The sequence below is a fragment of the Delphinapterus leucas genome, chromosome 2, assembly GCF_059928025.1.
Source record: "Delphinapterus leucas isolate spDelLeu-1000000601 "Yukka" chromosome 2, BTC_Dleu_Yukka2, whole genome shotgun sequence".
NCBI classification, from domain to species: Eukaryota; Metazoa; Chordata; class Mammalia; order Artiodactyla; family Monodontidae; genus Delphinapterus; species Delphinapterus leucas.
Window position 1 is genome coordinate 96,481,606 of NC_143130.1, and position 13,972 is coordinate 96,495,577.

General features: G+C 56.8%; 1 protein-coding gene across 1 annotated transcript in view; it reads right to left on the bottom strand.

The window, feature by feature from the left end:
• Positions 1-42: 42 nt before the first annotated feature.
• Positions 43-13,972, bottom strand: part of MAPKBP1 (mitogen-activated protein kinase binding protein 1) — a 51,693-nt gene continuing 37,763 nt past the window's right edge. Inside the window, exons 8-30 of the mRNA XM_022587406.3 lie at positions 13,795-13,955; positions 12,816-13,005; positions 12,090-12,236; positions 11,701-11,876; positions 10,837-10,928; positions 10,445-10,570; positions 9,960-10,030; positions 9,667-9,788; positions 9,317-9,392; positions 9,095-9,206; positions 8,858-8,921; positions 8,466-8,600; positions 8,122-8,258; positions 7,862-7,917; positions 6,579-6,815; positions 5,940-6,106; positions 5,564-5,709; positions 5,245-5,442; positions 5,010-5,094; positions 4,430-4,713; positions 3,611-4,207; positions 3,083-3,168; positions 43-2,464 (exon numbers count right to left, since the gene is read on the bottom strand). Of these exons, the coding sequence (XP_022443114.2) occupies positions 2,237-2,464; positions 3,083-3,168; positions 3,611-4,207; positions 4,430-4,713; positions 5,010-5,094; positions 5,245-5,442; positions 5,564-5,709; positions 5,940-6,106; positions 6,579-6,815; positions 7,862-7,917; positions 8,122-8,258; positions 8,466-8,600; positions 8,858-8,921; positions 9,095-9,206; positions 9,317-9,392; positions 9,667-9,788; positions 9,960-10,030; positions 10,445-10,570; positions 10,837-10,928; positions 11,701-11,876; positions 12,090-12,236; positions 12,816-13,005; positions 13,795-13,955 (3,693 nt within the window). The 3' untranslated portion in view covers positions 43-2,236. The remainder of the gene's footprint in view (positions 2,465-3,082; positions 3,169-3,610; positions 4,208-4,429; positions 4,714-5,009; positions 5,095-5,244; positions 5,443-5,563; positions 5,710-5,939; positions 6,107-6,578; positions 6,816-7,861; positions 7,918-8,121; positions 8,259-8,465; positions 8,601-8,857; positions 8,922-9,094; positions 9,207-9,316; positions 9,393-9,666; positions 9,789-9,959; positions 10,031-10,444; positions 10,571-10,836; positions 10,929-11,700; positions 11,877-12,089; positions 12,237-12,815; positions 13,006-13,794; positions 13,956-13,972) is intronic.

Below are 13,972 nucleotides of genomic sequence, written 5' to 3' on the forward strand. Positions count from 1 at the left end.
CCGCGCCTCCTCTCGCCTGCCCCACTCGCTGGCAACCCAGGGTTAGCAAATGATTGTGTTTATTGACGAGTTCATACATCAGTACAAACGGACATGTTAAAAACAGCCTCTGCCCTGTGAGACCTGGGGAGGAGGGAAGCGCCATGGCCTGGACAAAGTATAAAAGTTATAAATAAGGGGCTTTCAAAACTGGGTCAGGGCAGATCTGAACGGGGGCGGCAGTCGCCGGGGGCGGCAGTCGCCGGTGGCCTCAGACATGCAGAAGGGGGCGGGCGCCGGCCACGAGACCCCCAACCCGCACGCTGGGCTGGGGGTAGGGGAAGGGCGGCCACCTTCTCACAAACCTTGGCAGCAGTGTAGCGCCTTTTCCTCATGAGGGACAGACTGGCTGAGGATGGCCAAGAACCCAGCCCAGAGGGCCAGGCCTGAACCCCATTTGCGGTGGACTGCGGCTGGTGTGCGGGTTAGGGGTACGGTGGGAGTGGATTTCTAACTCTGACAAGGGCAGCTGCAGCCCTCCCGGGGCCCACTCTCAGCTGTGAGAGTTCTTGGGCCAGGATTTCTTTGCACGTTGGCCAAGCAGGTGGTGGTAGTAGAGAAGAGTGAGGGTGAAATAGGTTTCACCTGTTCAGGTGACTGATGCAAACAGAGCTGCACACCCTTCAGAATCCAATTTCTTGCTAAGCCTCCGCCTACAGAGCCAGCAGAGCCCATACAGAAATGGACTTCTGTGGCCTGGAGCTGTGGTAGAGCTGCCCTGACTTACCTGAGGCAGAGGAAGCAGTAGGGCCTAGAGACACATGTTCTTCACCCCAACTCTTCAACAAGTGCTTCACTACTTGGTCCTACTCTACTTGCCCACTGTGCCCTAGCTCCTTCCCCTCACCCCTAAAACTGCCCTTCTAATTCTAATCTATCCCCTGACCTCTGCCACTTACCTGTCCCACCTACCACCTTTCCAGTGTGTCTCTTGGCACCTGCTGCAGTCCCATGTGCCTCCCTCTCTTCAACCTCCAGTACCCAGTACCCCTGGGTGCCCAGCACTGCCTTTGAGGCCATCTCACATCAGCTAGGCTGTGGACACTAAGAATCCAGATTTCAGGCTTAGTGTGTTCCTTCCCTTTTCATGTTCTGTGATAAGAGCCAGGTTGGTGAAGCTAGGGTGGGATGTGAGAGAAAACCAGGTACCCATCAGCCAGCCAAGTGCCCTACCAATGAACACTCAATATGTGTGTGTGTGTGTGTTTGTGTATGTGTGTGTTTCGATTTCACCTGTGGCCAAGGTCCTTAGAAGGTGGGCCAGCGCCCTGTAAACTATGAGGGAAGTTCCAACACAGACCTCTGACTGAGCATCACTCAGGATGCAGGGAGAAGGTGGCCTCGGCTCCAGGAGCCTACTGGGGACCAGGGCTGGAGGACAGGGAAGGCCAAGGGGCTGAGGGAAGGAGGCCAGGGCTTCATGTTTGCCCAGCAGAGGGCTTTACTGTCCTGCAGCAACGTCCCACAGCTGGCTCCACAGTTCCGGCCAGGAGAGAGGGGGCACAGGAAGACACGATGCTAGGGCTCTCTTGGAGGGGGAACGGGAGTGGAATGTGGTGGCTCGGGCCTTGATATCAACTCAAGCCTCCTGATGGCTGGGAGTGCTCCAGAGGGCCAGAGGGCTCTGCCTTTCTGAACTGCCAGCAAGTGGGGAAAACAACCCCTGCTCTGGCAGCCAGGGGAGTGCAGCTGGTATTGGATTGGGTGGGGGGGGTGCGGGGGGGGGGAGTGGAGGTAGAGGTGAAGCTCCGTTGTTGGCTAAAGGGCATGGATACCAGATCACCTCTCACCTCTACCCCACTGAATACCCTGTGTGTGCTCCACCCCAGGGAGCTGATCCCTGCAGTAATTTCAAATGGCTTCTCAGAAGGGAGGGCCAGCCTTTCCCGATTTCCCCCAGATGAGGCAGGCTGCCCTCCTACTCCTCACAGCACCAAGATGACAAAGGCCCAAGACCTACCCCTGCGTGAGCCACTGGAGGGGCTGTGGAGGCAGGAGTTCCAAGAAAGTGAGGCAACAGTCAGGGAAATAAATTAATAAATACAGGGACCCCATGAGGAACAGCTGGGAAAGCTGCTTCCCCTCTGAGCACTGATCCCTGCTATCCACTCCAAGCAACCCCACAGGTTTTGGTGAGTGGAGGAGGGGCTGCAGTTTGGAATCGAGGGAGCATTCACTTGGGACAGGCTTCTGGAACTCAGAGTCTGCGTTCCATGCGCCGCTCCACGGCTCGAAGCAGCAGCTCTGAGTATTGCTCCAGCAGGGCCTGTGTCTGCTCGGCGCCCGCAGCCCCAGGGCTCCCGCCTGGGCTGGACAACACGGCCCCGGCCAGGGCCTCTAGCTCCTGCCGCACGGAGGAGAAGGTGTTTCTGAGGAGCTGGGTGATGCGACTTTGCTCTGCTGAGGGTGTCTTGCAGCTGGCCACCTGCAACAGGACCCCAGAAGTGAGGTGGAGGAACAGTGGAGGGGACTGTCAATGGATGTAGAAAAGGGAGGGGCCCTGCCGGTGTCCAGCCTGCCCCAAAGAAGGGACTGCATGCCCTGCTAGGTGTGGCTGGGAGTTGCACACTCCAAGACCAGCAAGTATGACCAGAGGCTAGGGGACGGAGGCAGACCCTGGGGGTGACTGTCAGATCTGGCACCATCTACATCTTGTTAGCAACTCCTCTTTCAAATCTTGGCCCCTGCTGGACTGTCCCCTATGTTTAGGGTGGCCAAGTCAGTTTTGAATATGAAAAGGGGTACTATTAATAATTATACTTGGACAACAGGCATAAGCTGCATGGTCCTAAGCAAACTAAGACACGTGGGCTCTCTACACCTCACCCTCCTGTCTGAGGACGTCTCCAGCTGTTAGCCAGAAATGACCCATACGTGCTCAGTTCACGAGGCCTGGCCTGGCTTCTAACCCACTCACCTACTCAGAATGTTCCTAGTTGCTCCACCCACCCGTCGGTGGAAGAGCCTTATCATTATGTTCCAGATACTCAGCTAGCGCGCCTGACCTGCTCTGTCTTCCCGCCGGGGGGTACCCAACACGTACCAAGTGGTAGAGCTGCACGGCCTGGCGCACACTGCCCTGGAGCTCTGCCACAAGCTGTTCGCACTGCTCCAGACTCACGGCTGGTTCTGGGAGGGACAGACAGCTCAGTAAGACCCAGCAAAGCTGCTCCTTCAGGCCTCCCCACCCAGGGGTCACTCAGAGGAAGAGAGGCCTACCCCCACCCCACCCAGTCCCATCGCACGCTCTCAGTCCCTTCCTCTTGCCTCCTTCCTTCCTGACACACTCCCAACACCACCCAGGAAACAAGGTCCAGAGGAAAGGGCCAGCTCCAGCTCCAGTCCCAGGGGCAGGAAGGCACTGAAGGGGCAAGTGGGTCACAGGGAGATCATGAAGGTGGGCAGGGGTGTCTCACCATCAGGGGTGTGACTTAATGGACCGAAACAGGAGCAGACAGGATGAAATACACCAGAGGCTGGATGCACAGAAATGGGATTGAGCCAGAGACTGGCCAACAGACACGGGAGAGAGAGGACGGGGCAGGAGATGAGAGCTGGGAGCTGTGCACACCTGAGTCCCGGCTCTGGGCTGCCCCCGGCCTGGTGCGTTCCACAGGGCTGGGAGTCTTCTCAGGGGGTGGGGACTGCAGGCTCTCAGGGCCTCGGAGGAGGATGCTGACCGGCAGCTGCTGGGCACGGGGACTCTTGGGCCCAGGCTGAGCCTGGCCCTCGGTCCTAGGCTTGGGAGTGGCACCCTCCCCCAAACAGGCCCGTCTCTCAGATGTACTGTGAGCCTTCGCTAGGCCTGCTGGGGGGCCAGGCTGTTCTGCCTCACCAGGAGCCTGGCCCTTGGTAGCAGGTGAGAATGTGGCCAGGGTAGGGCGATCAGGCAGTGGCTTTGGGATATCCAGGACCAGGTGAGCCCGGCTGGGCAGGGCCAGCTTGCTGAGCGGCGAGACTCGGATGGGGGCAGGAGCTTGAGGTTCGGCAGCCAGGCCCAGGTTCTCCCCAACAGAGATGCTGCGGGATATCTTGGCCATGGAACTGGTGGTGGGGTTCCGGTAGGAGTGGGGCTGAGACAGACGGCTGTCAGCTTGGGGCAGGGAGCACAGGCGCCCCTGGGCCTCCATCTCCTGTAAGAGCAACGGGCCTGGTGGAGGGGCCTCATCTGCAGGGGAGACAGAGACATACACAGGTCAGGTGGTGAGGACGGCGTCCCGGGTGCTAAGGCTCAACTCTCCAGGAGCTGCTGTGCCCTGCACGTACCCACTAAGGGGCTCCCACTGGCAAGCACAGTGACACATCAGGGCCACGTGAGGCCACCTTCCTCTAGCATGCCCATGGGCTCCACGCTCCCCACACCTAGAGCTGAGCCCCCCAGGCTCCTCACCCTGTGGCACCAGACTCTGCACCGACTGGGCTTTCTGGAGTCCACCTGAGGCGCTGGCTGTGGCCACTCTCTTGGGGGCCCAGCTACTGTCCCGGTTGAGACGGCGTCGTGGCAACAGCACAGGGGCTGCCTGCTGGGGGCCAGGGTTCCCGAGGGAAGGTCCCGCCTCCGGGGGTGCTCCTGGAGGATTGGCACCACTGCCTCTCAGCTGCTCGCCAGAAGCCTGCGGCACCTGGGCTGGCCTCGATGTCATTGCCAGGCTTGAGGAAGATGGGGATGGTTCCCTAGGGAGGAAATGTGGAAGAAGGCCCAGAGGAGGCTCAGGGCTTCTCCCTGCCAAGACGGGGAGAAGCTCTCACAGCACTAACGAGGCACTAGGAGAGAAGGGTGGGCACAAAGCCAGCCAGGACAGCTGTCCCAAAACTTGGAGTGCACAGTGCTGCTGGGCATGGAAGACAGAGCCTTGGAGAGAAGAGGGCTGCAGGCTGCCCCAGGCGCAGGGCTGACCCTATTGGGAGCACTGCGAGGTTAGGAGAGCTAGAGCTCCTTGTAGGAAAGTGAGCCGCTGTGGGGACAGTACCTGAGTGCGGGGCTCTGCACTTGCAACAGGAATCGTGAGGAGATGCTCCGAGACTCTGTCCGCTCTGGTACCCGGACTGGGCCCCCTGCCAGGGTGACAGAAATCAGGGACTGAAGCAAGCTCTTGCCCAGACTCTGCCTCCCCTAGAAAGCAGTCCCCGGGCATGGCCTGCCCTTGGACCCTCAGCGGGGCAAGGGGAAAGAAGGGTAGATTGCGGTGACCAATGTGACCACACCTGGAGCAGCCCCATTGGCCAGAGTCTCAAAGTGCTGTTTTAGAAACTGCTCCTGGTCCGGGGTATGGGGGCTGCCTTCCTGCACCCCGTAGGGGCCAGTGCCTCCCTCCTCTTCCTCCTCTTCCTCATCACCCTCGGCTGGCTCTTCAAGGTCTGAGGAAATGCCATCCACACTCAGGGGCTCTGTGCTCTCGGAGTCTGGTTGTGGGGGAGGGGGAGAGAAGCATCACGCTGCAACCCTCTGTCGCCAGAGCCTCCACTCCCACCTCAGTCCACTGACCCGCGTGGTCCCGGCCCTCCCTCAGGGCTGCAGCCCCACCTTCATTGGGATGCTCAGGGCTGGAAAGGCGACTGCTGCTGAAGTCCACGGAGCAGGCACTGTCAGGGCTGTGCTTCTCTGAGCCCCTGCTGCCGGCGTACACTCTTCCCAGGGTCCCTCGGGCTGGTGCCTGCACCTGGAACTCACTGCCAGAAAGGCCAAGAGGGGAAAAAGGAGGCAGTGAGCAATGGTGAGCAGCAGCCCCACTGGACCCCTGCCTTCCTTCTGCCCCACCCGTGAGCAGGACTGGGGATGAGGCAGTGGTGGGCAAGCCCTGAGTGCCTGGGGCCAGCCCCCCACCCAAATACAGAACCCTTGGAGGGAAGGGAAGAAGAGGCGGGTGGTGCATGGCCCCAGAAGTCTGCAGGACCCTTGCCTGGTATCCAGGGTGGGGCTGTCGCTCGGCTCCGGGTAGACAATACCATCTTCGATGGGTGCAGGCTCCAGTTCTTGGGCAAAGACCCCTTCATCTTGGGACAACAATCGGATAATGTGGGGGCAGGAACAGGGTTGGGAAGCCTGAGGCCGGGGGCGCTTTTCATTCTGGAAACACACAAAGGGAAACACACATTCTGGAAACATCACTGGGGTTGCTGACGTGAGTGAGGGTCTGGGAGAGGAGGCGGAGGTGGGCAAGGAGCCAGTGGGCACCAATTCCGGGGGAAGCTCCGACTCTGAGGACAGACACCGAAAAGCCAGGCTGGGTTCCAACTAGTGTTCTTGAGCTTCTGGAAGAACTACATTAGCACTCTGGGCTGCCAACCTCCAGCCACCACTTCATATCATGAGCCCTCCAAGGAACCCAGCCCAGGACAAAGGCTACCCTTTGCTTCTGCACCCCAAGCACCGTACCGCACAGCCTAGCCAGCCCCACCTGACTTTGCAGCTCAGGTTATCCATGTCCCACAGAGGCAGAGCAAGCACAGCTGGACCAATGCTCAGGCCCCAGCTGCTGGCACAAGGCTGGCTAAAGCTGCTTGGAGATCTCTAGTTCGCTGGGAGAAAGCGGGCTCACCTGGCTAGCATGTGAGGTCTCAGGGGCCTGCCGACCATGCTTCCCAGGACCTGAAGCGCTCACAGCCAGAGAGTCCTGGCCAGGGCCCCGAGGAGTTGGGGCCAGCGCCTCCAGCTGCCGCAGGTCCAGCATGGAGCGAACACTCAGCTCCACGCCTGGCTGAGCCCAGCGCCCCCTTCTTCTGGGTCCTTGGTTGGCTGCAGGAGCTGGATCCAGGAACTCCTCTGTCTCCTGTGCCTGGTGTGGGGAGGGGGTAGGAGAGGAATAACAGTAACAATCACACAACAGTCTTAGCAAACACTCACACGTCACCTACTGTGTGCCAGGCACTTTACACGTATTAGTTCATTTAATCCTCACAACCACCTTATGAAGGAGGTACTACCATTCGCCTCACATGTACAGATGGGAAAACTGAAGCACAGAGGCCTTAAGTAACTTGTCCAAGTCCCACAGACAGTCTGCCTGCAGGTTACAGCTCAGGTAGTCTGCCTCCAGAGTTCAGGCTCTCAGCTTCACTCTCTGTCCTGTCCTAGAGGACCTTCTGGTCTTCGTCCTCACCGGTGTCATGGACACCTCAGAGCTGGGAGTCTCTAAGAGGCCCCCACTCTGAGGACAGCCCCAAGTCCATTCACAGCACCAAGGACAAACCTGAGACACATGGCCTGGTCAGAAGGCACCAGACACCACACCACCGTCATCCCATGAAACTGCTGCTGACAATGAAAGGTGCTGGAGCTTGAAACCCTGACGCAGGACAACGGAAGGCTGGGCAGCCTCTGCAAGCCTTCATCCTCCTCCCGGCCACCCTGAAGTTGCCACTCAGCTACTGGTCCTCTTAAGGCCTTTTCCCTCTAACTCTTCTGGAAGTTCTGAGCTTCTCTCTTCACCTGGGTCTTTAGAACTACAGTTTCTCCAGATTTCAGTTCTTTGGCCCTTTGACTTTCTTGCAATTTCCTTGTAACCATTCGGCTTAGACCCCTTTTCTACTCCCTACCTCAACATGTTCTTTGTTTACTCCCAGGCCCCCAGGAGGCTGAACAAGCGGAGTACTTCCCCTAGTGGTGACTAATCCTTGCAGGCCACAGGGAGGAAATACCTGGACTTCGTCACCCCTCACCTGGAACCAGCCCAGAGGCTCGAGCTCCCCTTCCTTGGACACAAGGGGTGGAGCACGTGGGCAGACCCCATGCCCAAATGCCTCCCCAGGTGCAGAGAGCCCTGCTTTCACCGTCCTTCACTTCTGGTAACCTTGCAAGGACATTTTAATGACGGTGACTCACCCGACTCATCTCCCAGTGGGACAGGCTTCGGGGCAGGGCCGCGCTGGGCACCGAGGCTAGACAGAGACCGGCAGTCAGAGAGAGTTTCGCGCCCACCCACCGTGCAGCGCTGGTCCCACAGCAGCCCACGCCCTACGAGGCTATGACAATGCTCCAGTTTCCTCAGCTCACACTGCTCTCACCCCCGCAGCCCCCGAAAGGGCACATCTAGCCACTGCACCAACTGGCGCCTGTCTGGCCCACATCAGACTTCCACAGACCTGGCTCTTTCTTGGTACCCTTGGCAAGGACGGGCAGAGCTGGAAGTTCTTCTTCTTCAGTGCCCTCGTCTTCTCCCTCCTTGTCACTGTCTGATGAGAGAGCTAGTCCAGGAGATAGCATCGATGGGGCCTCGTGCCTGAGTCCAAGACAAGGAAGGTCAGGGGGAGGGGAGACTCAATAGGGGAAGAGGCCAACATCTTGGGCGTTCGTGTGAGAAACAGGTATTGGGAGATACAGAGTTTCTGAATGGCGGGTCCAGAGCAAGGAGGAGGAGCCGTGCCACCACAGCGAGCAGTCTGGATGCCCACCCACCGCTTGTCCATCCCCCACACTCTGTTCTCACCGGTTGGGCCCAGCAGCCCTTTGGGGAGAGGACGGTCCTTGCTGCTTGCCCCCCCGCTGGTGCTGCCGCAGCTCGGCCAGACGCTGCCTCATGCCGATGGTCATCTCAGAGCTCAGGCGCCACACAAATATGCAGCTGGGGGAGGGCCACAGAGGTGGGTGAGGGAGGGGTAGGTAGGTAGGTCTCTGTGGGTGGTGACACCGCTAGTACCCCTTTCTCCACAGGCTGGCAAGGAGACCAGAGCCACCCTCCAGTGCCAGGTGAGGCCCAGCCAATATCCCTGTTCGGCCCTACTTCCCAAGACATCACTGAGTCGAAGAGAGGGGAGGGACAGGGTGTGTTTGTGGCACAGAGGAAGAATCTATGTCTCAGGGAAGCTGGCTTCTGCTTACCTGTCCCCTGACACAGAGATGAGATGTTTGCAGTCGTTACTAAATTTCATGCCAGTGACAATCTCTGTGAAGAACAAAGAATACGGCCTGTGAGCCTCCCTGAAGTCCCAGCCAAGTGTCTGTCCCAACACACAGGGAGTTAGCTAGAGGGGAGGGACAGACAGTTCTGCTGGGACCCAGGAAACTAAAGGAAGAAAGAGGTAAGTTCCAGGGGGAGAGTATCAGGGCTACACTCACCTGAGTGGCCAAACATGGTAGCCACACACTCGCCTGAGGAGAAGTCAAAAATGGAAAGGTTCTTGTCGGAACAGCTGGTAGCAATGTAGATCCCTGAGGGGTCTGTCTGCACCTGAGGAGTGGGACATACAGCTGGACGAGGACAGGAAGCACCAGTCCCTCTGCACCCAGCACCCCGTTCTCCCGTTCTCCAGCCCAACGCCCATCCTACTGGGCCCTTACCTTAATCAGAGTGCCATCCTCACCCTGCGACCCTTTAAACAGCTTCTTCTGCTTCCCGCTGCTGATGTTAAAGATCCTGTGGAGAAACACACTCATTCACATGAGGAGGAGGTCACGGTCACTTGGGTGGCAGCAAAGCCAGCGTTCACCCGCAGCTCTGTTCTCTCTGGAAGCCACTCCCCAACACCAAAGGGGCTACCACCTCTTGGGTGAGGCAAAGTGCTCATTCTGTAGGCTCAAGGGGGCACAAAGTCCTGGACAAAAAGATAGACACAGGGCTGAGCTGCCTAGAGCTGACCCCCTCGGGCATGAAGGAATGTGGTCAGATGGTCTGAGAAAGGGATGCCCACCGAATATTTCGATCCTGGCAGCCGATGGCTGTGTACTTCCAGCTGGGCTCCACATCCATGTCATAGAGGGTCGTCTTCCGTACCACGTGGTGTGTCCGTGTAAACTGTACTCCATCTCCAGACTGCAGGGGTGGAGCATGAGGGCAGACCCCGCGCCCAAATGCCTCACCAGACCCAGAGAGCCTTGCTTTTGCCGCCCTTCACCTCTCGTAACCTCAGGTAGGGGAATCGTAGCGAACCCACGCCCCACCCACAAACCCATTGCCCCATTCAGGGACACCCAGTAACCTCACCTTCTGTGCAGTGCGGAAGTAGATGCTCTTGTCTGCCCCACAGCTTATCATGCGGACTTGCCCATCGCTGGCTATGGAGGAAGGGGGCCTAGCTATTCCCACCGCTCTCACCACAAGCAGGCCAGCCTTCCCTCTGCTTCCCTCCCCATGTTCCCTCTATGGAGCTACTCTATAAGGCTGAGACAACCAATTAAATCAGGGTGCTTCCCTCCGAACCTAGGCCTTCCTTTCCCCCCATTCTCAGCCAACCTGGTTGCTCAGGGTCCCCTGGACTAAGAGTCTATATTCCACCTGTCTTCCCATCCAGCCCCGGGCCGGCCAGCTGCTGTCCCACATGCCACTGTGACGGGCATACCCTTCTCACAGAGGCAGGACGCAGCTGGCAGTGGGGGGGGGGGGGGCCAGGGGAGATATTGGTAGTAGGCGGAAGAATGTATCTCAATTGCCCTGCCCCCTACCTGCAAACCAATTGCCCTGCCCCCTACCTGCAAACTTGACAGCTGTGATGGAGGATGAGTGCTCGTCCAACGTCTGCTGTAGGCTGTACTCCCGTCCGGCATCCAACACATGGATCAGCCGGTCCCGGCTTGCTGATGCTAGGAGCTTCAGACCTGGGATTGGAAGAACTCCATCAGCCCACGAGTGCCCAGAGCAGGCCCCTATCTGGGTCCAGCAAAAAGGAACTGAGCCCCATATCCCTAAGCCAAGAGAACCACAGAGAAGGGATAGAGCTGTCCTCCTCTAAACCTGCAATGACACCAAATGAGTCAAAGGATTTTCAGTCCCACATCCAACAGCCAGGATAGATGTAAGTGGCACTGGCAGGATTGGAGGAGCCCTGTGCCATTCTGGGCTGGGTACCAGGCATCCACTTTACCTGTGTCTGGCTTAGAGTACTCCAGGCACAGAATTTCTGAGTCATGGGCCTCCACCTTCAGCATCTCATTTAGGGACTGTAGTTCATGCACCCTGCAAAGATGAGGAGAGGAGGGAGGGGGTCATTGCCAGGCTGCAGGAGGAGAGACTCACTCTGCTTCCTCTGCTACGTCCCCTCCCCTGACCTTTCTGAAAGCTTATTTTTTATTTTTGAACTTTCAGGTTAGAGAAAAGTTGCAATGAGTACAGAGGGTTTCCATATTTCCCTTACCCAGCTTTCCCTAACGTTAACGCCTTACGTAACAACAGTCCGGTGCCAGAACCAGGAAACTTACGTTGGTATAATACTATGAACGTAAAGGCTTTATCTGAATTTCACCAGTTTCGCCACATCCTTTTTCTGGATCCAGGATCCCACCCAGAGCCCAAACTGCACCGAGGTGTTACTTCTCTTCAGTCTCCTGTCTGTAACAGTTCTTCAGTCTTTGCTTACCTTTCATAACCTTGACACTTTGGAAGAGTACTGATGCTCTGTCATACGTACCTCAATTTGAGTTGGTCTGTCATTTTCTCATGACAGGACTGAGTTTTCTGCATTTTTGGCAAGAATACCACAGAAAAAAATGCTATGTCCTTAGTGCACCATTATGGACTTTGTGATGTTGATACGAGGGTGTTAAGCCTGATTACTTGATTAGGATGGTTTCTGCTGGGCTTCTTCACTATAATTATCCTTCCCTTGTATATGAATGTCTTTTCCCCAATCTTTTAGAGCCAAACTTTTCAAAAGCTCTATCCCTGGGGACTAACTCCCCCAGCCCAGACCATGAGAGGCAGGCAGTACCCATTCCAGACCTGGCATTACCTGAGTGTGCCCACACGGTCCCCTGAAGCGAGATGCTGTCCGTTGGGGCTGATACACACAGAGCGAATGCCCACTCGGGGATCCATCAGGGACCCATCAGCTTTGTCTCCCCCGGGCAGCTCAGTGTCCAGCAGGGCCTGAGTGTTCCCATCCACATAGATGATCTTAATGAGGTCCTAGTGGAGCAGGTCAGGAGAAGTGGATAAGGCAGGCCTGACCCAGTACAGAAGCAAGGGGAGAGGAATGCTGGACAAGACAAAGCCTTGGCTCGCAGGGGCCGGCCAAAGAAGAGCCGGAAGATCAGGGTCTGGGGACCCAGTTCCCGAGAAGGCGGTGTGAAGGCGAAGGGACGTGGGTGCTAGGCATGGAGTGGGGGCCCCGTGGCTCACATTGCTGAGGATGTTTCGGTGCAGGGTGGAGCCATGCACCCCAGAGCTCTCTGTGTTCCACAGGCGGATAGTGTTGTCAGAGGAACAGGTGATAAAGGAACTGGGGGGCAGGCAGGCCTGGTTACTGTCCTTCACTTCGGGGTAGACCTGAAGGGGCAGAGGGAACAAAGTCAGAGCTCCAATTAGGGAGCAGTCCCTCGCCTGCCCACGGAGATGGAAGGGAATGACATTAAGAGCTGATGTTGGCCAAGGCTTAGCCCACTGTCTGTCCTATGGTAAGTAAGCAAGCCGTAACTATTAGATACTCTTCAGATCACTGCGGGAAAGTACATTAACCAAGCATCTCCCATGTACCAGGAACTCTTCTATGTTTCCCACTCACATTATTTCACTTAATGCTTAAAACAATTAGATGAATCAGGTACATCATTTCACCACGGAGGAAATGAGGCTCGGTCAAGTTCAGCAACTCATCCAAGATCACCCAGCCCAGGACAAGGCAAAACTAAGGATGGACGGGGACACATTGGAAGAAGCCTGAGACATATAAGTACGAAAATTCAAGCTCAACCCTCAGGACCCATCTGAAGGTATGTGGACACACAGGGATGTTGCTGGAGAAGTGAGGAGGCAGCGGGAACATAACGTTCTACCTGGGGATCCCCACTTTCTGTCCTCACAATGGTGTCCCGGCAAACCAGGTCAGTCTCGAGTCAGCCCACCTACCTCCACACTCCAGACGCAGGAGGAATGATATAGAGCCGAGTACACCTTGCCCACTTTCTTGGGGTCCCTCACGTCCCAAACGTAAATGCTGTGGTCGTTGTATACACAAGACAGCCACTGATTAGTGGGATCAAAGGTCAAGGCAATGGTGTCTGGATACCTGGCATTCGCCATTCCAGAGAAGAGGCGACTGTAGGGAAGAGGACAGAGCAAACTGGTGAGTGAGGAGCTGACGAAATGAGGGATTGAGGGGAATGAAAACAGAAGCCCACCCACAAAGGAAGGAGCAGAGCACGGGAGCCGTCTCCAGACCCGCAGGTTTGGAAGCGGCTGCTTGAGAGGAAAAGGCTGCCTCTGACAGCTCCCAGCTCGGAGCTGACCCAGCACTAGCTGCTGGGCCATGGCGCTCTCCTGATGAACACAGACGAGGTCACAGAACACCAACGCGAGACAAGGTAACTCTGTGGTCATGACGGAGTGAAACAAAACCAAGACCACTATGTAGCGGTGTCTGAGACAGACAAAAACAAGATCACTGTACAAACCACAAAAATGACCAAACATCACCGTTTTCCATCTTTCAGGACTGACTGCAACTTCTTTACCAATTACAGCTTTAGCTCCATACCTTTCATTCCACCTTTCAAATAAAATTAAATGTCCAATTGTAGAACTGACCCCACTTCCTCTCAGCACCCAACCAGAGCAAAACTTCAGTCCCTGGAACCAATCCGAAAATCATCTAACACAAGCCCAAATCTGACACTAGGCCCCTCCTAACGCCTACATACTGAGACACTCCATGGTCCCCCACAGTGCGCCGTGTACCAATAAAGCCACATTTGTGTGTGTGCAGAGATGTTCCTGTAATCTTTGGGGGTATCGATACACCCTTCATCTTATTCTCTGAAGCACAGGCAAGGAAGGCTGGGTGCGGAGTAAGGCTCTGAAATGGAGGCAGGGGGCCCACACAGCTCACCTGGCCTCTGTGACACTGGCAATGTCTGTCCCCAGGGCATGGGGCCGGGGCAGGGTGCTGAGGAAGTGCAGGTTAGAGGGGTTGAAGAGGCGCACGGTGCCATCAGCGCAGCCACAGAAGATGTAGTCCTGGCTCACAGAGATGCAGTGGGCCACGGTGGTCTGCAGGCAGAGGGGCT